General features: G+C 49.5%; 10 protein-coding genes across 10 annotated transcripts; 4 read left to right on the forward strand and 6 right to left on the reverse strand.

Annotated features, from left to right (window-relative positions):
* Positions 1 to 1,088: 1,088 nt before the first annotated feature.
* AFUA_4G02730 (cytochrome P450) lies at positions 1,089 to 2,980 on the reverse strand (the record flags this gene model as incomplete). Its single annotated transcript, XM_741366.2, has 2 exons — positions 1,089 to 2,582; positions 2,639 to 2,980. The coding sequence occupies 2 exons, from the start codon at positions 2,978 to 2,980 to the stop codon at positions 1,215 to 1,217; spliced, it is 1,710 nt and encodes a 569-aa protein (XP_746459.1). The 3' UTR covers positions 1,089 to 1,214.
* Positions 2,981 to 3,258: 278 nt separating this feature from the next.
* AFUA_4G02740 (uncharacterized protein) lies at positions 3,259 to 3,742 on the forward strand (the record flags this gene model as incomplete). Its single annotated transcript, XM_741367.1, has 2 exons — positions 3,259 to 3,615; positions 3,734 to 3,742. 2 exons carry the CDS (start codon positions 3,259 to 3,261, stop codon positions 3,740 to 3,742), a joined length of 366 nt encoding a protein of 121 aa, XP_746460.1.
* A 227-nt stretch (positions 3,743 to 3,969) lies between these two features.
* Positions 3,970 to 5,322, reverse strand: AFUA_4G02750 (putative MFS monocarboxylate transporter; the record flags this gene model as incomplete). Its single annotated transcript, XM_741368.1, has 2 exons — positions 3,970 to 4,697; positions 4,809 to 5,322. 2 exons carry the CDS (start codon positions 5,320 to 5,322, stop codon positions 3,970 to 3,972), a joined length of 1,242 nt encoding a protein of 413 aa, XP_746461.1.
* Positions 5,323 to 5,582: 260 nt separating this feature from the next.
* Positions 5,583 to 6,608, forward strand: AFUA_4G02760 (TMEM53 family protein; the record flags this gene model as incomplete). The annotated part of the gene is made up of 2 exons (XM_077804521.1): positions 5,583 to 5,584; positions 5,664 to 6,608. Coding segments are annotated over 2 exons (846 nt in total). The 3' UTR covers positions 6,508 to 6,608.
* A 336-nt stretch (positions 6,609 to 6,944) lies between these two features.
* Positions 6,945 to 8,970, reverse strand: AFUA_4G02770 (putative arachidonate 5-lipoxygenase; the record flags this gene model as incomplete). Its single annotated transcript, XM_741370.2, has 3 exons — positions 8,522 to 8,970; positions 7,872 to 8,466; positions 6,945 to 7,813 (listed from the first exon to the last, which is right to left on the reverse strand). The coding sequence occupies exons 1-3, from the start codon at positions 8,882 to 8,884 to the stop codon at positions 6,945 to 6,947; spliced, it is 1,827 nt and encodes a 608-aa protein (XP_746463.1). The 5' UTR covers positions 8,885 to 8,970.
* A 192-nt stretch (positions 8,971 to 9,162) lies between these two features.
* AFUA_4G02780 (uncharacterized protein) lies at positions 9,163 to 11,203 on the forward strand. Its single transcript, XM_077804522.1, has 4 exons — positions 9,163 to 10,044; positions 10,096 to 10,331; positions 10,381 to 10,516; positions 10,582 to 11,203. Exons 1-4 carry the CDS (start codon positions 9,535 to 9,537, stop codon positions 10,729 to 10,731), a joined length of 1,032 nt encoding a protein of 343 aa, XP_077660669.1. The 5' UTR covers positions 9,163 to 9,534; the 3' UTR covers positions 10,732 to 11,203.
* Positions 11,204 to 11,214: 11 nt separating this feature from the next.
* AFUA_4G02790 (carbon-nitrogen hydrolase family protein) lies at positions 11,215 to 12,922 on the reverse strand. Its single transcript, XM_741372.2, has 2 exons — positions 12,824 to 12,922; positions 11,215 to 12,676 (listed from the first exon to the last, which is right to left on the reverse strand). Exons 1-2 carry the CDS (start codon positions 12,866 to 12,868, stop codon positions 11,789 to 11,791), a joined length of 933 nt encoding a protein of 310 aa, XP_746465.1. The 5' UTR covers positions 12,869 to 12,922; the 3' UTR covers positions 11,215 to 11,788.
* A 903-nt stretch (positions 12,923 to 13,825) lies between these two features.
* Positions 13,826 to 14,795, forward strand: AFUA_4G02800 (hemolysin-III family protein; the record flags this gene model as incomplete). The annotated part of the gene is made up of 2 exons (XM_741373.1): positions 13,826 to 14,221; positions 14,289 to 14,795. The coding sequence occupies 2 exons, from the start codon at positions 13,826 to 13,828 to the stop codon at positions 14,793 to 14,795; spliced, it is 903 nt and encodes a 300-aa protein (XP_746466.1).
* Positions 14,796 to 20,008: 5,213 nt separating this feature from the next.
* On the reverse strand, positions 20,009 to 20,862 carry AFUA_4G02802 (Rieske (2Fe-2S) protein). Its single transcript, XM_077804523.1, has 2 exons — positions 20,475 to 20,862; positions 20,009 to 20,427 (listed from the first exon to the last, which is right to left on the reverse strand). The coding sequence occupies exons 1-2, from the start codon at positions 20,733 to 20,735 to the stop codon at positions 20,170 to 20,172; spliced, it is 519 nt and encodes a 172-aa protein (XP_077660670.1). The 5' UTR covers positions 20,736 to 20,862; the 3' UTR covers positions 20,009 to 20,169.
* A 1,583-nt stretch (positions 20,863 to 22,445) lies between these two features.
* On the reverse strand, positions 22,446 to 26,144 carry AFUA_4G02805 (aegerolysin family protein). The gene is made up of 2 exons (XM_001481482.2): positions 24,312 to 26,144; positions 22,446 to 24,249 (listed from the first exon to the last, which is right to left on the reverse strand). Exons 1-2 carry the CDS (start codon positions 24,401 to 24,403, stop codon positions 23,922 to 23,924), a joined length of 420 nt encoding a protein of 139 aa, XP_001481532.1. The 5' UTR covers positions 24,404 to 26,144; the 3' UTR covers positions 22,446 to 23,921.
* Between the last annotated feature and the right edge of the window lie 1,129 nt (positions 26,145 to 27,273).

Below are 27,273 nucleotides of genomic sequence, written 5' to 3' on the forward strand. Positions count from 1 at the left end.
AGATCCCATCCTAGGCTTTGCTCTTTCCGGAACACTCCGTGCAATACTGCCCTGACTCCAGTGTACTATCGCCTTCTTTGCTGGCGTGGGTGGTAGTTAAATACCTGGCCCTTGATGTTATCATGATGGGACTAAGGCCTCAGTCAGGCTAGGCATGCGATAGTCGAGACCTACAATCGCATTTTTACTTTTAGCCGTTGCATGTGTCGCAACGATTTCTCTTCGCCAGCGACGCCGTGCATTGGAATGGGAGAATTCACCGCGGATGTCGGCACAAATAGAAAGCGTCATCAGGCTCTCCTGAAGCCATATCTCTCCACCCTACCAGATCACATCTTTTGGTGCGTTGAGATTGGCATCTTGTGTTGGTTTCCACATGTGTTGTCGTTGTTGTAAAGACTGGAACTGATCTATCCCATATCGCACCCAAGGAACCTGCATCTCGCCAGGAATCCTCGAAGCCGCCGGACATTTTGTCGGCGATCAGGAGGAAAGGCTCGTCATCAATGATAGTGCCGACATCCAACAGAGTTCTGCTCGGATGGGCATCAGTCATCCCAAGAGAAAAGATCATCAATCAATGACGTTGAGAAAGAATCATGCCATTGCCGCTTATGCACGCATCAATGTCGAGATTGTGCTTGACGAAGCGACTGAGTCCAAGTCTTTTACGTCAAACTTGATTTTGAGCTGATGAAGTACAGATTGAGGAACCTCGCCGCTCTCAGGAACAAGTCTGAAGTGGTCGAAATGGTGCGGTGGATGTAAACCTGAATCGTATAGCGAAACACGAACTCTTGTTTCCTTGGGATACCGCGTCAAGGCGTCATGCCATATGCGAGCATGTCCAACCTGCTCTGGAAGTGGAAGCGCCAGAGCTCATTCAGTCCCTATTGGATTCGAAGTTTCCTTTCTCTCTCCACAATTACTGCCTGCTGCTTGGATAACCATGCACTAGCAGTCGACGGAGAGGCTTACATGACTAAGTGGCTGAACTGGCACGATCAGGAGGGCAGATGACTGACGTTCACTTCCTTGAGTTCGATATGTCCTGCGAGACTACCCGTGCGAGACCATCCAGATTTGAACATATTGTACGTATGAGCAAAACTGTTGAATTCTAACCCGCTACAGCACTACCATACCTTTCCAGTAAAGAGAAAACCCCCGTACCATTGAGTCGTATGTATTGAACGTCGTCAACGGTAAGATTCTTATGCCTTCACCTTTGCGCTGCCTCTCACTCCTCCATCCGCGTCGACATGTACGCCTCGCAGGATGTATCCATCTTTCTGGGCCTGTTCCCACGACTCCCGGATAAGACGGGACCGCGCCGGATTCCTTTCCAGGATTCGGACGGTGTACTGCTTTGGCACGCGGATGGCACCTTCCATGAAGCCCTCGTCGCTGATATCGAGGGGGATCTCGTTGCCCTTCTCGTCTAAAGGCAGCTTGAACTCGTAGGCCCAGATGAGGTTGGACACGGCCAAAAACAGCCCGTTCTCCGCCAGGTGGATTCCTGGACAGATGCGACGTCCGGCCCCAAAGGTGAAGTGGTCACGGGCCATGATGTCCCCCCCGGCTGCATACACCGCTGATCGATGGGGATGGTTGAGGTACCGCTCCGGCTTGAAGCTGAACGGATCCGGGAAACGCTCTGGGTCCCAATGCAGGGCGTTCAGGTTTGCGAGCAGGATTGTTCCCTTGGGAATGACGTAGTCACGGTACTTGACATCACCGTCAGCCATGCGACGCAGGCCCGTCGTGGCTACGGGGCACAGCCGCAGCGTTTCCTTAATCACTGCCTTGATATAAGGCATTTGTGGTTCATCAGCTAGAGTGGCCATCCGTCCATCGCCAAGGATCCGTGTGACCTCCTCGTGGGCCCGGGCCTGTGCCTCCGGGAACATGGCCAGGTACCTGATCATGCCGTTGAGGGCGCTGGCCGTTGTCTCCGCTCCGGCTTCCGGCACCGCACTCGCTAGCCAGGAGACTGTCTCCTCCTCGAGTCCGTAATCGCGGTAGTTTGACTCCATGAGGTCTTTAGCAAAGCAATCGGGCGCATTACCGAGGGCAATCCGCTCCTTGAGGTTGTTCCAGTGCCTCATCTTGTTTGCGTGCATCTTCTGCGCCATGAACTTGGCTTTGGGCCATGAAGGGAATAGAAACCGGGGCAGCCAGTTCAGCGGCGGGAACACGTCAATCCAGAACACCCCGGGGCTTAGAATGATTGAAAGCATCCGCATGTTTCCGTATACATCACGGACCTCCTGGCAGTCCCACTGAGGGATGCGAAGGCCGTACGCGGACGTCATTACAATGGAGAAGGTCATGCGGCGGATGTGCATATAGAAATCTGTGCTGTTTTTCCCAGCCTCATGGCTGAGATCCCATAAAAGTTGCTTGATCTCAAATTCCTGGCTGGGGATGAACGCCGCCGATGCCTTGGCATTAAGCAGCTGCTTCAAAAAGGCATGCAGACGTTTCCACTTTGCATTGTAGGTCATCGGCAGCACACCATCGCCCCGAAGACAGTATTCTTGGGCGATGGGGAGCGGTGGTTTACCGGACGTGACAGCCGCCTGTACTGTATCAGCATTCTGACAGCAAGGGACTCGCTAGTTGGGGGTTGGATTACCTGCCGATCAAACACTTCCTTGACGGCATCTGGATGGTTGAAAAACACCCAGTTGTACCAGCCCACGCGCACCTTGAAGGTATCTCCAAACTGGTTTGCCCAGGAGTTTAACAATTTGCGCGGGCGAGCCGGTAGATCCAGGCCAATCCCGATAATGGGCCATCCAGATGGGCCAGGGATATCTGCCAGGCCCTTGGACTTCTTGCGTGAGTACTTGGCAGTCCAGACCAGAAGTTGGGAGAATAGAAAAACACAGGCAAAGCCCACAAGGACGGTAGGTCTGCCAAGAGCAGCGACGAAGTGAGGAGGAAGGGGCAGGTCAATGGCTTTGAAGGGATCCATGTCTGGCTCAGAGTACTTCACAGGAACACGACAGCGGTTCCAGTAAGAGAGGTAAGGAGCACTTTTGATGGGAGAATAATGAGCAGCCACATATCATCTGCCGCTGGTGCCTTTTATCTCTTGCCATGGGCGGGGTAGGACTTTTCTCTGCCTCGGTGGAAGCAGATATCTCTACACAACTCTCATGTGGAAGCACAGAGCAAAAAGAACGGTGACTGTATCGAGCCTGAACTAGCCACGGCTTCAGTTGGGTGTCTCCTCCTACCTAATCGAGTCCTATGTCCGGCATGATCATTTCGATGCCCCCGGGTTATCGTCTGTCATCCCGCATCTCCGGGGATATTGCCTTGATTTCGTGCTTGGCCAAATCACTCAGAGACCCTCACCAGCACGACGAAAACAAGATCATGAGCAGGACGCCCCGCTCCATGCAAGCCAGGATCGGAATGTCCATATCCAGCCAGTGGCCCGAGAGGAGCGCCTACTGGCGAAGTGATGAAGGATTCTCCGTGCATCATTTGACACTTGCCTGGATGATAACAGAGGCTGACATGCATGATGCATGTCGTCAAGACGGTTCTGAAGCTGAGAAGGTCGAGGATGTGTTACTGCAACGAGTTCAGCTGCCGGAACTTGTATATTAGTGAATGAGTGTCAGAAATGAATAATATATTGGGGTACATACAATACGTAATGGAACCTGGTACAGTACCTGGTATTGGTATTAATACGATACTGTCTGTACCGCACCAGGACAGGTGATAGTTACCATACACAATGCCGCTAGGAAGATGATCAGCATAAGCACTAAGACTACCTTGCGCATTCTCGTACTTTTGTCGTGTTGACCAGATCATGCACAAACAAACATGAGACCGAGGTTTGATGGCTGAAAGGCGACCCCTCCCGCCCCTCCTTTACCCCAAGGGCGATCTAGCATCTTGCCCGGTTGCTTGCTCTACCGCCTTTGGGGTAGGCTGGATGCCACACTACGCCTTGTTTTGTATATTGTCATGTCGCCAAACTGCCATAAGGGGTACCAGCAGAAACGCTGCTCCCGCAGCCATCCCCGCTCCACTGAAGATTTGCAATCCCAGAAAGCCATTATCTCCCCCATGACCCTCAATAACGCCCGCAATAGGCGCTCCAATTAACACGCCGAGACTGGTAGCAAACCACTGCATGCCCATGCGCGTCCCAATCACTGAAGGGGTGGGCGAGACTACCGGGTGGGCAATGACTAGCGGATTAGCGGAGATGAGCACGCCAGAAAAAATACCAAAGAGCACGCAGAAGACGACAAACGAGGCGACGGAGTGGATGCCAATCCAGCCAAAAAGGAGCACCGCCGAGGCAACCACGCTGGCAAGTAGGATGCTACTGGCGCCGAGTCGGTAGGTCAGAAGGGATGACCCGATGCGGCCGAATGCGGAGCCTGCGTTGAGGATGGAGACCATGTAGAAACTAAGGTCGGTGGAAGAGCGGAGGGCGGTAGAGGCAAAGGCAGGGACATAGAAGAGCGGAATGAAGTAGGCCATGAACATGAGGAAGTTGGCGATCCCATAGGCGTTGAAGCTCCATTCCTTCATCGCATGCCAGTGGATGAGCTTCCGGGGAGGACTGCGTCGGGTCTTGGTGGTCACCATCAGCAGCGGGACTGCGATGCACGAGCAGGCCAGCTGAATGAAGCCCAAGCTCCGTACCGTCCAGGGAAACCCTATACGTGGTTGAAGACGAATGAAGATGATGGGAAAGAGGACTCCGCCTGGGGTAGAGTGATTTTCATCAGCTCAACGGTCTAATAAGTACATCAGTCAGTGAAGCATACCCACGCTCGCGCCTGAGGTGACCAGGCCAACTGCAATGCCACGCCGCGTGGTAAAGCGCGTTGAGACTAATGACAAGGCGGGAACGTAGATCAAGCCACTACCCAGGCCACAACAGACTCCTTGGGAGAGAAACACTTGGTAGTACTGCGTGGACAGACTCAGCATCATGAGCCCGAAGGTGGTCAGGAAACAGCCGGCGATCATCAGATGGTGAAGGTATCCCCGATCGAAAAGGGGACCGGCGATGACGCCAGTGGAGATGAGAAAAAAGGCATTGACAGTGCCCACCCAAGCAATGCGAGACGGAGAGCTGGTGTGCAGCAGATCGGATTGGTAGTAGCTCTGGAATGCACCGAAAGCCGTGGAAAAGCCCCAGGTGGTGAGGAAGAGGAGAAACGAGGCAAAGACGCCCGACCAGGCCGCCAACCCGCCGTTAGGGGGAGCAGGAGCAGGAGCAGGAGCAGGAGCAGGAAATTCCTCGGCCGGAGGTTGCTCAGACTGCTTAGTCTCCATCGCGAGTGGGTGTGGGGCACTGAGATAACAAGGAGAATGAACGTGAAAGCAAAGAAACGAATCGGACAATTGGATCAGTATTGGGGGCAGAAAAACTGGCGGCTATGCCAGGTCGAAAAAGAGATGAAGGGAATGGCATATAATGGAGAAGGGGCAGCCCCCTTTTTGTTCCATTTTCATTTTCACCCGTATCTGCAGAAAGACATCCCAGACAACGATAACAAAGAGCAAAAGGACCTCTGATTTGTCATCCCCGCAGCATGTAAGCACCCTTGTCAATACTGCCCTTTGTTAATGCACAACCAATACTTTCGAAAATACCGAGGTTGAACATGGACCAGGTCTGTAATTCCACATTTTACTCGTATAGCCACACGCACCTGGCTCTCCACTCCCGACAAAGCGCTGCCGGGCCAACTTGTCATTGTCTGTACCTGGCTGGGGGCCTCGGCCAAGCACATCACCAAATATACTGATCTGCACCGCTCCATTGCGCCTCATGCCCGGATCCTGTTGATTGAATCCGAGGTCTCGATCCTAGTGAGCAGCTACGCGCGCCAGCGTCGACTGATCCGGCCCGCCGTGGACGTCGTCCTCGAGACCCTAGCAGACCGTACTGAAAGCGACGCGCCGCGAATCCTGCTGCATACATTCTCTAATGGCGGGACCAACACCGCGACGCAGCTGTTGATTACGCTCGCAAAGACTGTATCCCAGCCGTTGCCGCTGGTGGGACTCGTGCTGGACAGTACACCGGCAAGGGGAACGTACTGGAAATCCTACAATGCCATGGTCTTCTCTCTTCCTCCCTCATCTCGCCTCGTGGGCTCCGTTGTGGTGCACTTTCTCTTGATCCTGCTGTACACCTGGATTGCATGCGGAAACGAGAACCCAGCAAGTCTAATGCGCCGCACCCTCCTGGATGAGGAGACGGTCGGTCCAGCGCCCCAACGAGATGCCCCTGGATACGTGTGCTACATGTATTCGAAGGAGGATCGTATGACTGACTGGCGGGATGTCTGGGATCACGCTCAGGAGGCCGAAGAGAAGGGTTGGAAGGTCGACAAGGTGCTTTTTGAGGGTACGGGTCACTGCGCGCACATGCCAGATAACCCTGCACGGTATGCGGAAGCAGTTGAGAAAGCATGGAACTCCGCTCTGTGCAAGATTGAGTCTAAGCTGTAGTTGGTTTGCAGCATCGTATCAGGGTCTTGTTGAAATTGAGAGTCACTCGACGCAAGCCCACTCCCCCTCGGCAGAGGGATATGCCGTCATGAATACCTTCCAATCTTTTCGTTTGGTTACCTGAACGTTACTAGGTACCTGTTGTGCTGCAAATCGTCTATCAAATGGAGGACGATGAGAAACACTTTGGCTTCTCTATGTATGGCCATCATCTTGTACCTGGTGTGAACTCCTAACTCAATATACATAGATTGGGCATATAATCTACGAACTACATCGTACAAAACATATACTCAGGTGTCTTAGCTAATGGGTTGCTCTCACCAAACGCAAACATATACAAATATTCTCATAATCGTATATAGCTATAACAAGTCCACGATGGGGTTGACAGCCTCTTCCTAAGCCAATGCATGGGTAACTATGCACAATTCGAGCTACACACACAAGTAGTACGGGATTTTTCGAGGATCAATCGATCGCCAGAGGAACGGCATCCCCTGCGACAGACCCCTCTCGTCAAACTGCCTCATCCGGATCTCGTCGCTAATCGCCCACATTTTCTCCCGGAACCTCCTCTCGGCATCATGAATCGGGGCCCCCGTCCGCGCCAGGAAGCTGGATCCTGAAAACATATAGGGCAGGCTTCCCTCCTGTTCATCCAGCAATGGTCGGTTAAAACGTACAAGGAGGGAGGCCTGCTTAAGTGCCTCGGTCTCGTTATGCAACCAGGGGAGCAGGGAATCGATACTTCCCTTGGCTTCAGGGAGGGGCCGGTTGAAGGAGGAAGGGTGGAGAGGGAGGACCCCTGAGGCCTCGCTGACCGTCGCGCCATTGAGGGCATGATGAGCAATACCTGCGAGAAAAGCCATGTGTGAGAGCACAGAGATCAGTTGCTCGGGCTCTCGCATCGGAGCCGGCACGAAATCGATAACCTTGGCAGCTTCAGTGGCCTCGATGATCCAATCCTGTAATTCATTGTCTACGTCCATTAATGTCTTGTCTGGGTAATACGCTTCCACGAATGCTCGCGTAAACTCCTCGATAGCCTCCACCATGGGGGCCACTGTCTCATAGAACGGGAACGAGGTCAAGGGGGGTCCATAAGTGCAGTCCACCAGTCCGCGGTCAAACAGGTCTTGGTAGAAATTCGTAGCCTTGAAATGCCCCGCGTGCTCCCAGTAGGCATCTGTCGCGTACTTCTTGCCAGCCCAGTTTGGAAGCGCAAAGGAACTGTCGTAGAAACCCCCTTCGTTGAAGAGGAATTCCTCTCCAATAGGGCGAACTGCATACGCCTGATACATCACTTTAACCGTCAGTAAGTAGGATAGACAAAAGAAAAGAGGACTAATGAGAAAACATACGGCGATCGAGGTATCCCCGGACAGGATGACGAGCGCTCATGGTCCGCAAGGCCGCCTGGTGGACGGGTTCTGCCACATCATGTGTATTTGCCAGGTGGTATAATTGCGAGTGGAACAGATCGTTCATCTCAAAAGCCATCTTCGCAAACAGCCAGTCATTGGTCTCGTCCATCGGGGTATATGTGAGGTCGCTCCCCATGTTAGTCTTGATGGCCAGAGGGAGAAAGGCGCCGGAGCGGGGATGGATGAAGAAGTAGGCAGTGCAAGCCGCGGTCCAACGTCCAGGAGTTTTGGGATACGGCGCCTGGTACGAATGATTGGCAAAGAAGAGTCGCCCGTCACAGTGGAGGGCCTCAAGGGTGCTTCCCGCCGCCAGGTGCTGCACGACTCTGTCATCAACCGCAAAGGGAAGCCGGTCCTTGCGTGGGTGAAGACGTCGAACCACATAGGGATTGATTGAAAGCCGTTCCATGGAGAACAGCAGGTCCTGGGTCCAGTTTGTCAGCATCCCGGAGGCAACCCCGTCCGGCAAGGTGGTGGCCCATTGGTTCTCGTAGATGACTGCGTAGCTGGAGAGAGATTGTATACCTCCCGCCTTGTTCAGTTAGCAGGGCCCTTCTCCGGGGCGTGGATTCCTTCAGCAAACAAACCTTTGCCAGTGCTATGGCTGCCTTGTCCCACTCAGGATACACGTTGTTGGTAACATATTCTACATCACGGAACCACGCAGCCTTATCTCGGGCCACCATGGCATCCCCCAGCACCCCGGTGGGAAAGAACGATGTGTTCCCCAGCAAAGGCGGTCCATAGAGATATCCCTCACGGGCCAGGCGGACCTCAGACACTCGCTCCCAGGGTCTGATATCAAACATTGGCAGCGTGTACAGGTGGTCCCCGTCATCAGGAAGGGCTGCGGAAGGTTCCATCACTGTTTGGCCGGGAACCACTGGCAGTCCAAGAGCATAGGAAATTATAAGGGACGAGAAAATCAGGCAATCACTGAAGACCATCATGAATAGATTCTGAATTCTTTGAAGACATGAGGAAGCAGAGACAGGGCTTGCCAACTAGAAACTCACCTATCTATATGCTGTTTGTTTCGACCCTACACACCATAGATCCTGACCACCTCACTCATCTCATTTTGAGCTTCAATCTGGCCAGTATCCGACCTGACCCACAGTCATGAGCTCGTCTCTCAAGTGTACATAGGAGCATTCCTGATAAGGAAAGCCGCATTACGCAATAAGACAGCAACAATGTATGCAAGAATACTCTATTGCCTGATACACGTGTATCAGGACTGTATGATGTATGTATGCAATTACTGTAAATACCGGTATGCACTTTCTGAACAGGACCTCCACCAATACGTCCTTCTGGACACATCCACCCTCATTGGTCGCACTGCGGAGATACATGTGTAGGTATGTCTCCGTTGCGGAGCATCATCCATCCGATTCACGCATGGATGGATGGAACACCTCGAAACGGAACCGAGACATCGCATTGAGGGATGTCTGCAATCCAGCAAATGCTGGTTTGCTGACGCTGGAAGTAAATACAGGCAAGATAAACCTCGTATATAGGGAACCCATATTGAACCGAGATTCTGGAAATCTCTCTCTTCCACCACCCTTTGGATCACATTTCTCGTCTCCAAATGAGAACGCTTATACTTGTCTTTCTGTGGCTCACTGCCGTCAGTTCCTATCCCCGTGGAATCGATTGGGACTATGCTATAGCGTATCACCAGCAAGTCCTCCAAGGAGAGAACGATCGAGGGTTTGGGCTGAACGAGCCATTCATCCCGACTCCATCTCATATCCTTCCTGAAAAGAAACCTTTTTACATTGATGAAACCGTGCATTACTACGAGAGACACTTCAATGGCTCAGGGGAAAACGGGGAATACCGTCGCTCGTCATGTCCCGCGGTGAATGCGCTGGCCAACCGGGGGTATATCAATCGAAGTGGAAGGAACATCACCTACGCTGAGCTGGCGCATGCCGTCCGCAAGGTGTGGAATTTTGGAGATGATAACGTTATTCTCCCACCAGAAGAATCCCTTGTGCTTCATTCTACTAATTCTTTCCCACAGAGCATGCTAGTGTTGGCGCCGACGTTCGCAATGCATGGTTGGCCGGAGACCATTGATCTTGATTATTTCAATGCAAGATATTGTTCTCGTTTTCTAGAAGAGTATGAATTAACGCTCGCACAGGATGACCTGGTACAGTACGTGATCAATTGTCCGGCCGCGCCAACTCGCAACGACCGTGCAGTCGGCGACAATATCAACCTCAACATGACGCTATTCGAATCCCTGCTCTCATTCTCGAAGGACGGTGAGACGTTGTCCTTAGAAGACCTGGCGGAGCACCATCACCTGCGACACAACCAAAGCAAAGCAGAAAACCCGAATTTTGTCTTCGGTAATCAGGGTGCTATCTGCTCTCTGTGAGGCACACTTAAACATTGTCCATCGCCCTTGGCTAACAGGAAACAGTGCCCAGTACACGAACATGGTGGGTGTGCTGGGTAAGTTCGGCAAGCACGGCCGAACAACCCTCTTCATTGACGACGTCAAGACCTTCTATTTGGACGAGGACATACCTCGGAACTACGAACGAAGAGAAGCACCAGTATGTTGCCCCTTCCCCCCGATGGACTCCATCCTGTTCGTAGCCGCCACGACTGACCTGTTCAGCACTACTCGCCGGAATCCAACGCGATGATAGACCGCATGTCTCATCACGTTGGATACACCATTCAGAGGCCATTTCCTGACGGGGATCAGGATCCTGGACGGGACATTTGTCCGATGAAGGCGCGTTTCCAGCGGGATGAGTGTAATTGATAGTTTGATACAAGGAGTCTGATGGCCACTGGCAGGGATAGGGCTAATCGAGCCCAGGGTATATGTAGCTGTAAGCGTAAGGTATTGAATGGTACGGAATCTCATGCCAAGAATTTGTATTATTTACAAGATGCATGCGTTGCTGATACAGGGTAGGATCTGCATGATCGGTAGATTCCGAAGTAAAAAGCTTAGTTATCAGATTGCTCACTCGCGAATCAATCTACACTGGGCATCATCCGTGATATGACCTTGGGTGATTACCATCAAGGGCGCTTAACAGGGTCAGACTGTGTGTGTTTCGCACTTTGTTATCAGTTTCGTCAAGAGCTGCATATGCATGGTTCACACACCATGTTAGCTGTAATATTTTTAGACTTTCATCCGAGTCCTTAAGAGAACCACCACATTTTCAATATCTGGCAAGGGTGTAATGAATCCTGAAAGATTCGTAGTGCAAGCCATAAAGTCCAGTACTGATCATAGAAAGATAGTACATCTCACATTGATTGAGCGTATTCCCCTCTTGAAAGCCTCATTCATGGGCAATTATCCTTCAGCAGGAACAATTTCGTTTCGAGCCTGAGGGAACCCGAAACCCCGCTTCTAGATGATTCATACAGTAAAATAAAAAAAAAAAAATAAAAACCAATAGAAATGCTTCGATTAGCCTAGATCAACTTGCACAGTAGATAAGAAAATAAATCCCCCATTCTCCCAGATCCTTTCGCTGGGGTCACAGAGCCGATGTAACACATATGTGATGAAACAATCAAGGAAGTCCAATCAAGCCAATGCAGCCGAAACTTCATGATGTGTTGTCACCTGCCAGACCCCAGACAATGTGGGGGAGAGGCTCCACAGTCGGCTTTACACCGTTTGTCCCGCTCCATTTTCGCTGATCCCTCGTCATCCACTGGACAAGGATTCTTCATGTCTGGTATTGGGTGTGCCTGCTACGTACTCGGTTAATTGACATGCTTGGACGGCGCTGAATACTACATTCGACTAAGGCAGGTAAGCACAGCGTAGAGCGCCATCGCCGTTTCCGCCCTATCTATAGCCTTCCTTTGGGTGATTCCACCGGAACCCGGCGAGTGTGCCTGTAATGCCATGAAGGATCTGTTAGATCGGAGCGTATCGCGTAGTTTTCTTCCGCATCTTCCAAAACCGCCAAATCGAGTGTCGCCACGCCCATTCCTTCGGCGGAAGTACCTAAACGGACCAGGGGACCCGCGTACGGAATGTTGATCTGGGAGAGTCCGCAGTAATTTCTCCCTGGAGGTCCGCCTGCATTGGCAAAGACAACAGCGCAGGTATTCTCAAATGTTCGCGCAGTCAGAATGCTGTCAAGGAACAGGGAGGGCGCACTTGGGTTCTGGCGATGGCCGGCCTCAGAGGCGCCGCTGCGAGTCCAGAGGGTCGGCACAATGATGATCTTAGCTCCCTGCGATGCCAATTCTCTCCAGGCTTCAGGGAAGGCTAGGTCCCAGCACACCAGCAAGCCTACTGGGCCCAGCGGGGTCGAAATGACCTGGTGTGGACTGTCGCCGGACGATCGAAGGTACGCTCGCTCGGTGGGTCCCCAGAGGTTCTTTTTCACGTAGGAGCCGAGAATCTCACCCGTGTTGGAGATGAAGAAGGTTACATTTTCTAGGCTCGGTGTCTGTTTATCAGAGACAGTGGCCCCTGCTGCAGCTGTAGGCGAAGCAGACACAGGTCGGACTATCGACCCGGGTACGATGCATATGTTACGCTCTTTAGCGAGGGCCTGATAACGATGCAGATAGGTCTCCCAGTCATTGCAGAGGGAAGCAAAACGAGGATCAGTAGGGATCCAGTTCGTCAGATGAAATTCAGGCAGTACAGCCAAATGACAGCCCTGTGCAGCAGCCTCGGTGATAAATTTCACAGCCCGGGCGAAGTTGTCTTCGGGTTTGAGGGGCTAGAAGAAGAGCGTATTAGAGACGATACTGCAAGATTTGAAAAACATAATGTGGCTCTATTTTTTGGCTCTTGGCTTTGTTTTACCCTTTCTGTGTTTACTGATTGACGAAGCTAGTTTAGAGAGATGCAAGAGATAGAAACTCACCTTGACATAGAGTTGAATGACAGCAATCTTGCAGAATGGTGGCATGATGACGAATACAAGACGGTGGAGTGGAATGGGAATTGAGGGGCATTGGGAGCCTCAAGCGTGGGAGCCCATCATTTTATGTCATTGGTTGCCAAGGCAGAGACATGTTGATCATGCTAAGATTAGCCCGCTAAGGTGAACGGTTATCACCACCCCGGACTCGGAGACGCCGGTGTACCTCGGTTTTCGCCGTTATGGATACTGCCAGGCTGTGGGGGCCATCCGGATGGCTAAAAGCTAAGGCAGGTATAGCAGCGTTCAAGACGGTTAAGATACATACCTGGTAAGGTATGGTACGGTCTGGCTGTATTGTAATATCAAATGGTCATTACACCTGCCGTACCGAGACTTATGCCTCAGAACTACTCTCAAACCCCGTAAGGCCCAGCCGTCCAGGACCCATCAGTCAATGCAAACTTGGCCGGAATGATCCATTCTTGGGAAAAGCCTCCGTGAGAATATTCACTGTCAACGTCTTTATTTCAAGGAAAGAGTACCCTGGTTGCAGGCGCAATCGGCCTTCCTGATGAGGAATCAGGTAGAGCCTTGCCCGTTTCTGATTATGGTTATATCGCCGAAGCACAGGCATAGAAGATACTGTTGGAGAGTCTTCAGTTTCTGATACAGATCAGAGCTCCATGACGATGCGTTGCCAGGAAAGTTGCTATTATACTGAGTGACTATGGTTGTAAACTGGATGGTTCTGGGAACCTAAGCGGCAGATGGTCTCCGTTGCCTCCGTGGGTACGTTCAGGGAGGGTTCGGATAAGACAGTGGATCTAGTACATTTCTGCTATGTCTTGCCTTATCTCACATCAACTTATCCTATGTTTTTGTCATGTCAGCTCAGTACAAATAGTTCCTGCCTAACCAGCTTGTGGTCTAAAGACTAAACCACACCCGTCTATTCAATCAAGCCTTTCCTGTTCCGAGAAGTCTGGGTCCTCCGGTGAAACCATGGCCATGACTACTGTCCGGCTCGCATTTTCATATCTTTTAAGCCCATCAAGCCCCAAGGTGGTGGGAAATCCTCCTGTCAAGGTGTCTGAGTCTCTTAAGAAGCAACGCGTATTCCATGCATCGCAAATCCCTGCCTGGATGCAATGGGACCCCTATATCCTTCACGGGTATCGGGGTCAGTTAGACAGCTATGGACAGTGTTTCTGGTCTTTGTTCTACCTACATAATGAATCAGTCAATACTTGGTCTCATATCATTCCTGGCATGTACTTTCTCACATTGCTTCTCGCAATCGACTATTGGATCATTCAACTGCCGCTCGAGGTGCCTGTAATGGATATTCTTGCTATCCAGACCTACGTTGCTGGCACGGCAGGATGCCTGATCTTTTCTGTTAGTTTCCGTTGCCTGATTCAGGAGACCTGAGAACTTGCTGACGGGCTGAACATTATCTTCATAGGCCGCATTCCATGCCACCAATGCTCATTCACCTGAAGTCGCTCACGCCTTCTTGAAGCTTGACTATCTGGGGATTGTCATGACCATTACAACCACATGTATCTCAGTGACCTATTTTGCCTTATACAGCTATCCCATCTTGCAGGTTACATATATCTTCCTCACTGTGCTCTGTGCCGCCACAATCTTTTGGGTTGCGCTAGATCCCCGGATGGATGGTGCACGTGCTGGGCCATGGAGGTCAGTATTTGCCATGCCACTTTTGGCTCTACAGCGTCCTGACTCTGCCAACCTTCTTTGTAGAGCAGCTGTATTTTTCCTCCTGGCCACGAGTGGCTTAGCTCCCATATTTCATGTCATTTGGGCCGAGGCTTCTTACGGCCTAATTCGCATTCCTCTGGACAGTCTTACGGTGACCTGCTCGTCATATGCCGTCGGCACGGCAGTGTACGTCACCCGGTTCCCAGAAAGGTTTTGGCCAGCACGATTCGATCTGATTGTAAGTTGAAAAGCGGCTGTTCCTTACCACCTTTGGGTGTGGCTGACAGACATAGGGAGCGAGCCATCAGATTTTCCATATTCTGGTTGCATTTGGCCAGATTGTGCACTTGTTCGGGTTGCGGGAGGTGCTTCTTCGGATCCACATGGGCATGTGCGCAGTATAGCCCGTGCCATTATATAACAGGCCTCCTGGCAGCTTGGATCACTTGCTGAGCCCCTTTCTGGCTAGGGTTTAGATATACAAACTGCGAGCCGGGAATATTCGTCTGCATCTCAATGATAAGGGATGTCATGAGAAGATGTGACTGTTGGCGCTTACACAAGAATCACAGCCGCTACTGGGAATAGAGCAAAAAGACTTATCACCTTATTCTACTATGTCCATATAGACGCAGCGCATATATGTTGAGAGGCTAAGCGCTTGTTTGCTTCCTATCTGCTTAGGCTCCAGCGTCATGATATCTACCCAACTGTGCAGCCAAATAGCATATCAACTTGAAGCAGTCTAGTTATAGGAACGTATATAACTCTAAAATTACTCCTAAGCTCCTCTATGACAATAGAGAAATATATAAATAACTACCTATATCTTCAAGGATAAATCGGAGAGCATATAGGGTAGATTATCAACTTCAAATGATGTTAGTAACAAAGGGAAGCCAAAGCGTGCTCTTGGCTTTGAAATCATTGTCCAATCCCAGGAAAGGAGTAGCAGCCCATCAGACGTTAATGTTCTTTTGATTCTGATTTGCCACTTTTGCGCGATTCTGACACGGCATTGAATGCCCAAACCGCTTAGAATTTGCAGCCTGACTCTAGTGCTGACATTAAACACTTCCAGAGTCCCTACGCTCTACACAACCAATGAATTCGGGTCTTCAACTACTAATACAAGTCCTAACATTCCACCGATTGACCCGCAGTTAATGCAGCATTGTAACTCATCGATCTTAGGTCGGCATGGGTCAAGGACTCCCGAGGACAGAGAACAGAGTGAATCTTCAAATGCCACATGCAGCCTATATTTTAACACCTCTTCCGCATCACTCAAGTTAAGTAATGCAAGTTCATTTCTCAGAACAGCCCTGTCAAGCGCAGACATGACAGTATCGCCTGCCACTGCTGACTATAATCCCTCAGGGAAGCCATACAACAGGCTAGTGATTAATAGAGCTAACTAACGTCTTCCAGTCCTCTGAAAGCAGGGCTATCATTCAACCCTACTTTCTCCAGAGCCGGGTACCAAGCCTCAGATGAGAATCATGGGATGGGCTGAGGCAAGGCTTATGGTGCATGCAGCCTAGAATCAGCCTTATACGCCAGAATTGCTTAACCAAAGGTATGTCTAAACCATTTAGTCCCCCCATAGAATGTTATAGCAAGATTATGAGTTATAACAGTACACAAGACTTCGTCTAGCCTCGTTCACATACCAGACCCAGCTGTTGAGGTTTCAATAAATGATTCCCTGGGATTCTTGCAAGTACTCTTGTCTAAGGGGTCTTCTTGTAGCAGCTGGCAGATTGGGCTCAAGCGCCTATAAATGTAATTCTGTACCATTCTCCCAGGTCGGTTTTGCTTCTCTAGAAGCCAGTCTTGATAGTATGACCTTGTTCTATTCTAAGTCTTGGGGCAGCTCATTGACACAAAGCATGGTGTAACATATGATTGTATTAGTACCTCATGGTAGGGAGTAAATTAGCTGCTGAGACCGACGAGAAAGCGAGTGGTCCTCAAACAAGGGCGAGGGCAAGAGCTAAAGCATCGAAGCATCCAGCCCATTGCCGATTACCCGTAGTGCTCGACCTTATTCAACGGCTGAAGACGATATCCTCCAAATTTTGGTGGCTAGAGGGCTCGCCTGGGAGGAAATTGAGGATGAGATCAGTCTGCACTTCGCCAAGAGGACTATGAGATGTGCGTTGGTTGAGAAAGCTGAAGCTTACAGCTCTGTCTACCAGATGCTCAAAGCGCAAAAGGTCCTCTCGGTAGTTAAAAGACACATGTTGAATTTTCTGGCGCAGAAGCACCATTGCACAAGCCGAGTTATAGGCACTGGATGATTCTGGGTTGCCTGCGCGGGCAACCTCCGGCCTCCGCCAACAGGTCTGCGCCAGGTTGTGAGACGCCATCTGATCCGCATTGTCTGGCCGAGCTGAATCAGGTTCCGCGTCGAAAGCAGTTGTGGCAAGGCCCAAGAGGATCATGGTCTATGGTAGACAGAGGGAAGGCATCTGGGATCAACCTATAGTGTCCTTATGCGTAACGGGGCGCGATATATGTAGGATACAAGACCCACGATAGTTTAATGCAGCTTGTAATCGAGACATGTTGGATCATCTGGAATGCCGTCAGTCATTGAATGGCCATGATTCTTCCCACGCAACTGTTTCTGTTTCAGAATGGGCCAGCCGATCAATCAGCTCCGCCTTCGCTTGCTTCAAACGCCTTTTCACTTCATTATATTGCTCTGGCCGTACAACCCCTTTGTCGGCCCACAGCTGGCCTAGCGATCGCCTCAGATTTTGTATTAACTCCATACCTCTGATTGCGCCAGAAACATCTCAAAGCTGGTAGTCTGCCGAAATTCCATTTGCTTTGAATAATGTTTCGTTATTGTTGTAGGTGAACCTTCGATACAATGCTGCGAGTGACATTTGTAAATATAAGTCCTGGGCTTCAGCGCTCGCGGCAGGATCGAGTTTGTCGAAATTCTCTGGAAATGCCGGTGGCTCGAGATCTGTCGATGGAGGACCATCGTAATCAAGGAAATATGGCTGGCGAGCATGATCAAAAAGTGGTAGGATTTCACTTGACAGCCAATCTATGATACCTAGTACCTCCGCTGGCCTTTCAGGGTGAACGAAGATATTCTCAGCATGAAGGTCAGGGTGCCATAGAAAAGCAGACGTGATGGATTTATCTGTCGGAAGAAGGTATTTCACAAGACGAAGGTAGTTTTGAAGAGCTGCTACCTTTTTAGAACGAGAGCGACGGTACGTGCCGGGGCCATATAGCGACAAGAAAGATGGAGGTAATGTGGCCATATTCTGCACACAAACAATCTCCTGAAGACCGACTGCCGACTTGTATTGCTCTGCACTACCCCCTAAATAATCATGTAAGCAGATATCCTAAAAAAATGGCGGAATATGAAGTCATACAAGGGCCCCTATCAGAGTCCATCTCCATTCTACCATCGTCCAGAAATTCTCAGCCTGTAGACGGGCCGACAGCAAACCGTTGGCTCTTTGTTACAGATCCATCCCCCTTCGCAAGGTCACATCCGTCCGAATCAGTCTCAGACGAGTAGTATAGACTGCCGTATTGAGTGAAAGACATCGACATCCAGGCCTTTTGATATCCTGAAATTGTCTTCACAAGTTCAAATCTTTCCTTGATACCCATCTTTGACCAGACTTTACTGAGTTGGACGCCGGCAACCTTTTCCATTATAATATACTCTGCGCCAACAAAGTTGTCTGCTGGTTTCGAACTCCAAGCTAACACTTTTGGTACCGGGGTGCGTAGCTCATTTCTAACCTAGTTACACGTGGAGCATCAGAATAAAGCAGAGTAGTCAGTGGCAGCCAAGTATGGTTTCGTACTTACAAAATCCATTGTTGCCACGTCGCTGGCGGTCGTGTAATGGGCCCTCCCCGCGTTTGGGTTTGGCACTTTACCTACAACTTGAGTTCCGTCTTGCATTGTGAAGAGGAAGGTTTTGTTGAACATCCCATCCGGAAATTTCTCAACCCGCACGCATTGCGCAGAAGAAAGGCCGACAGATTCAGCAGCATGCTTTACCAATTCGTCCATATTGAATTTGACATAACGGATCGCCATCTCGTGAGTTTCGTTGGATAGAAACCGGCCTCTTGTATAGCGAAACCACTCTTCGTTTGCATTGAGAGCCATCTGAAATGTCCAGTTGGGCTCGACTGCTGGTTTACCAGAAGTATAAGACGGCATCCGTCTTTGCTTCTTAAACAGAGAAAATGTTCTGCGCATGGTAATAACTAGTGCCAAGTAGATAAGGAGTGAAGTGCAAATTTACGAAGTCCATGTCCCTTCTAAAGAAAGCTGCGAGATAAACAGCCATGTGGGTTAGAGACTATTAACCTATAACCATGCAGGTTGGTTCGGGGTCAATCCTAACAAACCCGGATTGTGGGTTGGATATGGGTTTGCGGGTTGGGTCAGCCAGTATAGGGGTACTAGGTTCAGGGTAGGCATGGCGTATTAATTGTTTACCTGGCTCACTAAAGATAGGTCTTATTAGCTTCACATGATATCCATTAGGAAGGCGGTAATGGATTAAGTCCCTGCAAGGCCAAGTGTAAAGTTCACCAGGGTCAACCACAGACGACTAATACAGCCTCTATAAACCATCCTCCCAAATTGCAAACATTGTATCAGTATATGCCTTGCTTCTTGAAATCCTCAAAACATCTATTTATCTTGGTTATGATTTCCCAATCTACAACAAACACCATGGCGTCTGCTGATCATGAAAGGCCTGCTCAAGGACGCAAACAGCGCACAATCACTATAGTATGCATTATCCGGAAGATGTACCTGCCTTCCAGTTGCTTGGAATTCTTCTAGACTGAATTTCCCATATTTCTAGAAAAAAAACTAACAACCTTCCTCCACACTACCCTGACTACCAATACCATCATAGCCTCTGGCCAGCAACAGCCTACTGAGAACTGCACAATACGCCACTGGGACCATCTGTCCCAGCTCGGAGCCGGTCTGTAATGAATCAATGATCCAACTGGATTATCCGTAAATAGTTTTGAATACATTGAAGAGTTCTGTGAGCTAAGCTGTCTTAAACTACCTCAGTCTTAGTCCTCCCCGCAGGAGATATAAAACCATCTATCTTTGTTAACCTGAGAAACATATGATGCACTTTGCCATAGGTGACAATGCTGAGAGCCACCAGGCATTAATTCTAACTAGGGAGAAAGCTAGAGGCTGGGGAAAAGGGGTGGGCAGGCAGTATTGATGCGGCTGTAGATGTAGCAGTTTAGGCAGCAGGGCAGAACACCTCACTTCAAAGTAAAGGCCTAAATGGTAATAGAAGACAGAAGGATTTCATGTTCCATAGAGAAGGGTGTACAAAGTATCTCGTTGGTTATTCCAAAGTCCTTCAGGGAATGAGTAGGAATGCTGTGTGCCTGTGATTCTACTGGTTCTTGTACTTATAATTCGCACACATAGGCTGTAGACATGGTAATTTCCTTATAAGCAAAAGCAGCAGTTCTTTCCTATACATGTCATGACTAAAGTTCATTTCGAGATGATTGCAAGAGGGAGAATGATAGAAGATACGCAATGCTCCGGTGGATCCTTCTCGGGCCTGGATCGCTCACTTAGCCTATTCGTGGCTTCCGCCTCACCCACACCTCCTTGTCAGCAGCTTCACAAGCCCTATCAGTTGATGCGGGAGGGTCACGCAGCTGAACCTCCCAAACCTTGAGCTTGTAGTTGCCACGATCTGACTGCCCGGAAAAGAGGTCAAAGGACCAGCCGTGCTTGGGACATGTGATACCGGCGCTGAGCACAACGCCAAAGTCTTCAATATCGAAGAGACTCCCCTGTGACAGCGGGAATGATGAGTGTGGGCATTGCTGCAAGGGTCAGCTTGATTCTGCATATCCATCTCCGTCTCACTCACGTGATCAATGGCGTGAAACTTTCCCTTATATTTGAACACAAGGACCTGATCCTTCAAGTCACCTGGTAGATCAATGTCCGCTTCGACTGGACATCCTGCTTCTTGAGAGCCGTTTGGATTGGAGTTCGGGATCCGGAAAGCTTTGCACTTCGCTGTGATCCGACGGCCATCATAGTCGATGTCAAGGTCCGGAAACGCCGATGCGAGGCCGACCTTGTGCCAAGCTCCATCCACTCGAGATGGAGCTCTAAAGGGGTTCATTGCTATCCAAGCAACGTGGCGGATTTTCTCTCAAATTTGGCGAATTCGGTATCGCGAGATGAGACGGCTGTATCACGTGATCGTCCACACAACCCAACGAATGATTTATAATATCACATGATTTTTGAATATCTGGGATGAGCAAAGTAAACACTAAACCCACCTGAGTTATGTAGAGGCATATAAAGACAGTTGAAAGTAGTAGCTCAGACATATTTTCCAGCCTCAGTATATTGGTATTCTATTTGATAATCCTTCGTATTGATATAATATAAGAGCTTCTTCGATTTTATAAAGACATTTCATGGATACAGACGCATGTTCCAGACAAAGAAGTGTCCCGGTTGCTGTTTGTGGTATCTCTCATAGCAACGCATTGTCTCATCCAGCGGGGAAGCGCAACCAAAAGGACTTGTCCGTTTATGCAGAACATAGCTGGTATGAGCCTCCATCTAGCTTTAGGGATTCTCAGTTCTGATCAATAGTCTCTAAACAGAAGGACAGAGTCCTGGAGTAGCAGAGTCAATATTGCATGGGAATTCGAAGACTGCAAACCATGGCTGGGAAAACAATATTCAATTCTTCTTGCACCTCGAACACATGGTGAGCGAGCATGCTTCACTCCAAAAGGGATGACATCAAAACTGGATGCCACGTAGCCATCCACATGATCCAAAGTAGACTGCCAGGAGACCGCACCTTTATGGCGGTTGATATCATAATTCTGACTACGACTTCAACACAGCACATGTAGACAGAACTGTTCTGCCTGTCGATGTTGTTTGGCAGCATGGTTTGTTGTACGATGGCCTCAGGAAGACGAGCCTCTTGCTACAAAAATAGCTGAGCTTCATAACCTCAATGGTTTTACGGCCACAACCCCTTTCCTTGCGAATTTCAACCAGCGTGTGGTATATGAGAGGCCCCGTGGTCTCTTTCCCTCGGCAACATCAACCGATTCCATCTCCGCTTGATGAAAGTGCTTAATCGGCCTTGGATGGTGGTCAGGCTTTTCAGTTAGTATTAGAGATATTGAAACCAACAACAGAGTGAATGAAAAGATATAGACGAGCGCATGCGTGCTGAATGGGGGAAGTAGACTGACTCTGGATAAAAAGGTGATATAACCATGGTATACTGTACTGTTTTGCCAATAATGGCCATGAATAATAGGGTAAGTTCAATAACTAGTTTTGTACATAACTGTTCACAGTTCATTGTTGACATAACACAGTGCACTAGTCCATATCTGGCTCATCCTTGTTTTAGGATTTTCTTCTGTGCTTGCCTTGGAATATGCTTCCGGACAAGGTGTGAGAAGTTATCCGTAGACTCATATCCGATGATCGGGAATAGTGTCGCATGGAGTCGGATGTAGCGGCTTTCAGGAGCCACAGCTTCATATTCTCGATGAATTTTGTATACATGTCCTTTGGTATGTCTTTCAGGACAAATTTACCACCCCCAGATCTAGGGAAGGAGTAGACCAGATTAGTCCAGTTGGCTTGACATATATTCTACATATTTTACATATATTCTACGCCGTCTGGTTTTGCGGCAAACATTGAAAATGTTTCATACCTAATACCGGCCATATGAGAAGCAAGTCGAAGGAGTTAGGAAGGTCAAGGGCGCATCGAAAGGAATGACTTGACGTACCTTGGCAAGAGTCATAATGAGCCGTCAAAGGGCACATTCACAATGATGTAGGTGGCTTGCGTTCGCCAATTCAGCTGTACAAAGAATACCCTGGTTCCTCAGCTATGATCACGTCTCGATAAGTGGATCTGTGTTCAATAGACATGATAGTGCGAGAGAAGATAGTCTATTCTTTGCAACCAAGCTGATGGTCCGAGGTGCATGCATACCTTTGGACTCCGAAGTTGGAGCCTCGACTAATATAACGTCAATCGGAGATTTACTTGATTTGTTCCTTGGAATCTGCGGTAGAGCTTATCCACAACCAAGGTAAATAGGGATCGCGAAGCCTGGGCCACAATCTCCTGACAATCAGTAAGGGTGGAGTGATGTACGCAGCAGTAGTCGCGGGATTATCTGCATCAGTCGGCTCGACCGTGTCTATATAAAGAATCTATGGGTTACAGGATCCCCCTTGATAGCTTCTGCGCGCATAATCCAGTTACAGCATGGCTCGTTGAAGGATCGGCTGATATCATTCTCTCACGCCGAGATCTATTTCCCTTCCTCGATAGCTGGTCCAAAGTCATCATTGATGGACCACGGAGGACTTCGAAAGCAGCATAACGAGGCTTATTCATCAAGATCGAGATTGTCACGGCATTCCAGATTCCATAGGCACGGTAAGAGGTGTATACGTTTGCCAACCCGTCAGTCAGAGTTAGCGAAACGATTCATTGCGCTTGAGGATCTCATGCAACCACGTGGCGTGCAGCGGCGCCAAGGACTATCGTTTCGTGGAAAGTGGAAAGATGCTTACCGGATGATCCTTTTGCGAAGATGTCTGCAGAGAATTGAGAATCTTCAATGCCAGGCCCAATCGAAAAGTAACCAACTTGCGGAACTAAAAGAGCGCTTGGTGGATAGGAGTTCCATTACTCCCACCTGATTTCGAGAAGCCAGGTATATGTAGGTACCCAACTATCTTTGCAGGGCTGGTAGGACTTTTTGAGATTTACGGGAGTTTTCCTTATTTTAAAGATCCAAGGTCCCGATCAGCAGATCTATTGATCCAGCCGGACATATGCTAATCGAGCGTTTTGATTGCCTGTTGGTTTGGCTTGTGTGACGTATGCTCAGCGCTTACAATTTGCTTCACCTTACAACGGATTCAGTGCAGTCAGTCCATTTCCGAAGTCTGCAAGTTCAGCTATTCGGAGTCGGACATCTATGTGATTTCTCAATGGCCATGTGACATACAGTCAGGACGTTTATCTGGGATATCGGCCAATCTAGACGGTCGAGTTCACTCTGAACCAGCGCATCTAGACAGTAGGTGACCTGGAACAGCAAATTCAATTAAACTAGCTCATATCTTGACGCAATATAGTACGACTTTGGAGGTCAGCAACATGTAGCCCGTGTCTGATGGGTATTGACGTTTTCGAGCCTCCATTGTATAAAAGCTTCATATGTAAATATGTAAGTTCATATGTTGGAAAAGAGGTCATCCAAAGACAAAGCATCCGGCTCCATCCTCCAGACACCCTACTCATCGCTGATGGTAACTGGAACCTTGCCCAGGATCCCGGATTCATTCCACTGTCCGATATCGATGTGGTATCGGGGGTCCTGATCACGCAGCATGAACGTGTTCCTCTTTCCAGGCTCCATGGGAGCATTCCATTCTAGGGTGCAGATCTTGGCATCCTTTACATCGTCGATGAGGTCAATTGTGCCTTGCAGCCCTTTGAAGCCTTTTTCCTCGCCACAGGAACAGACATGCCGCAGACCCCCGTTATGGCGAATGATCATGTCTTCGATGTCGTCGGTGGTTAGAGTGTCGTTTTGATCACCCTCCCTGTAGAACTCGCCGCTACGCGATGTCAGACCACACTGCAGGTCACTGATGATGCAGGCAGACTGAGAAGGAGATACCTTTCTATATGAGCATTTTCGATTCGGATGTCATACTTCATGTCATCTTTGATTTCGATGTCGAGGAATTGCTGTCCTGTTGTAGATGCCATATCGGTTGGACAGGTAGATGGGGTTTGACACTGTGTTTCAGAGAGTCAAGCTACAATGCAGTCGAGATTTCTTACACGCTCGGAAGAGAACTGGCTCTGCTCAGGAGGGAGCGAGCGCTATATACGGATTGGATGGAATGCGGAATCGATGACGAAAGATCCTCGTCTGTTTTTATGGTACAGTGCGGGGTCCGCATCAGCCAATCTATGTCCCTTGTCATCTCTTTTACGAACAGAACTCACGGGATTGCTGGCGACGATACAGTATTGACGGTCAGATGGCGGCTACATTAATCCCGTGCATGGGGTTGACACTGGCGCTGAAACATCGAGTAGCACTGGCGGTGCGTCATTGTTACGCTGATATGGCACCGCGGGGCACCACCAATACCCAGATTGCGGCCTCGTCCGAACAGTATGGAATGTGACCGGAGATCTGTGATGAGTAAGACTTTGTTGGGATCTGCAAAAGGACGGCACTAAGACAGAGATTCGCTCCTTCTCGCTGAATTGTCATTAATCTCTTTACGGACTTCGATGACGAGGTGTAGAGAACGGGATGTGGCAGAGATGGGTGTCATCGTCAGCATGGGCTTTCCAGTCACTGCTTGCACAGCCTACAACGATCTGTGGGGACAGATAGTTGACGGTGGAATGTCGACTGTTCTACACCCATATTTGCTGTCTTATTTTGAAACGAAAAGAGACCGTTGGACACCAATAATGTGCAGAGAGAAGCATCAAGGATAAATGCAGGTACCGATGTAAAGAGGACAATCTTCGCTAAAAGTTCCGGAGGTCTTTTCCATAGTGTGAAGCAGATACAGGGGTACCGCCCAACTTTGCAGAACCATGCTGGTGAGCGCGAGGCTTCGCGTATACCGTCTTGTATGGACCAGTTGCCGTTATCCTCGCGCTGATCAGATCATCTGAGTTTAGACTTGGGCCTTCACACAGAACAGTCAGCTTATTTCTCCAGATCCTACCAGGCATATCATTGGCAAGCAGTTACTCCCACTCCTTCTCCACTCTCTGTCTTCCGCATCGGTCATGAATCATGATGCACTCATCCTCCGGTTATTCCTCGATTCTGATATGGAGATACCCCATGGAAGAAAGGAAGAGGACAGCTGGTCCCATTCCGTTTCCATCTGAAGCTGCAGACTTGGTCAAGCTGTATAGCCTCAGGCAATATTGACCCGCAGGTCGGAAATAGACTCATAGAGCCATGGTTTATAGCCTTTAATGGCTACTGCCTGGTGGACGCGATGCGTCTTGTGACCAGGGTAGAACGGCCCGATCAACAATGCCAATGCATGGCTGTGTTCCATCATATTCGGTTTTCTGACGTTCTGGTCTTGGATCACACGGAGCTCAGAAAAGCTTCCTGGTCTAGGACATTCCGGGAGCCAATTTGTCTTCGAGCAACCTTGGTAGAGCGATTTACTCTTCTCATTCGACATCAATCTCGCCTCTGGGTCAGGCCACATCTTCAACAGTATATAGTGCCTCTCCTGAGCAGTCTGCGTTTGACTTTCCATAGCTCGGCAATTTTTTCTGTATTTGTCTGACAGCTTGAATACGCATAATTATGTCTGCGACCAGAACATCCAGTACCTTTAGCAGAGGTACCTGTTTCTTGGCTGACGTGACACGATAATAAGCCCAAGTGCGTATGCACTTAAAGCCATCATCCGCAGTACATCTGCATATCGATTCACTATGGCGAAATATAGGGTGCCGCAGAGTATCAATCGCATTGGGGGTATCTACCACTGTTCGTAAAAGGTTGAACATGAGTCAGTGGTTACCAGCGACTGCTACTGCTTACAGGGCACGTTGCAAATTTTTAGAGACAAAGTAAGAAATCTGAACAGAATGGCAGGTAACTTCGATGGTGCGTGTAGCCTTCTGTGCGACATTTGACTGTAAAGATCTAGCTGGCAACTGGACATCCTTTTACCTGGACACCTCTTTATGAGTCTATGACTCTTGTACCACAGTAGGAGCAAATAGCTGATTCAATTTTGTTCACAATCAGTACAGATGTGTCTATCTGATTTGCTGCACAACGCAATGTGATACATGGGAAGAAAGAGTAGGAGTACATCCACATCGAGCATTTGACCATCTGACCATCAATCCCTCTTATGCCTATCGTCCACATCCCGATTGTGAGTCTGTACATCTTCCGAATCATAGTCCTTACCCAGCTCGCCGCTCTCCGGGTTCGGCCCCTCCCTGTAGTCTTTGAGGCTGTAATACTTTTTACCATTCGCGTCCACAACTACTGGCCGAGTCGACTGGGTCTCTTTCTCTGGTGGCGGTTGCGGGACTTTCCCGTCATCCTCGGTGGTCTCTTGCTCTGGTATATTTCGCCTTTGGCCAGTCCGGAACCCTCTCGGCCACTGCACGCTGATTCTGTGGCAATTCCGAGGACGAGCCAGTATAGCGTTGGGACGGGGGCAGGTTCGCAAGGAGACGAACCGCACCCGACCTTTGGGAGATATTGCATGAGACAGACTGATTTTCAGCATCATGACAGCTGCCGGTTGAGACGGGCAGGGTAAACCGTTAAATTCCATAGTCGAAGCCGGCATATCGCCAGGGCATAAGGATATGATATATGTATATGTGGGCCCATTGTTTGGCCGGGGGTGGCAATTTCCGGGGGTTCGCGTGGCGGAAGTTCCGTCACGATTGACGCTCGACCAGGGCACCGAGCTCTATGCGTCCTTTGAATCTTGGTCAGGATGCGGAAGTCGGAAGTTTGGACTTTGGAAAGCCAGCCAGTCTGTGGATCCGGAGAATAGATACCAGAGAATGCTAAAAGGCGACGAGAAGGGCTGGACCGGCGCCATGCATCCATC

The sequence above is a fragment of the Aspergillus fumigatus genome, chromosome 4 (assembly GCF_000002655.1).
Source record: "Aspergillus fumigatus Af293 chromosome 4, whole genome shotgun sequence".
NCBI lineage: Eukaryota > Fungi > Ascomycota > Eurotiomycetes > Eurotiales > Aspergillaceae > Aspergillus > Aspergillus fumigatus.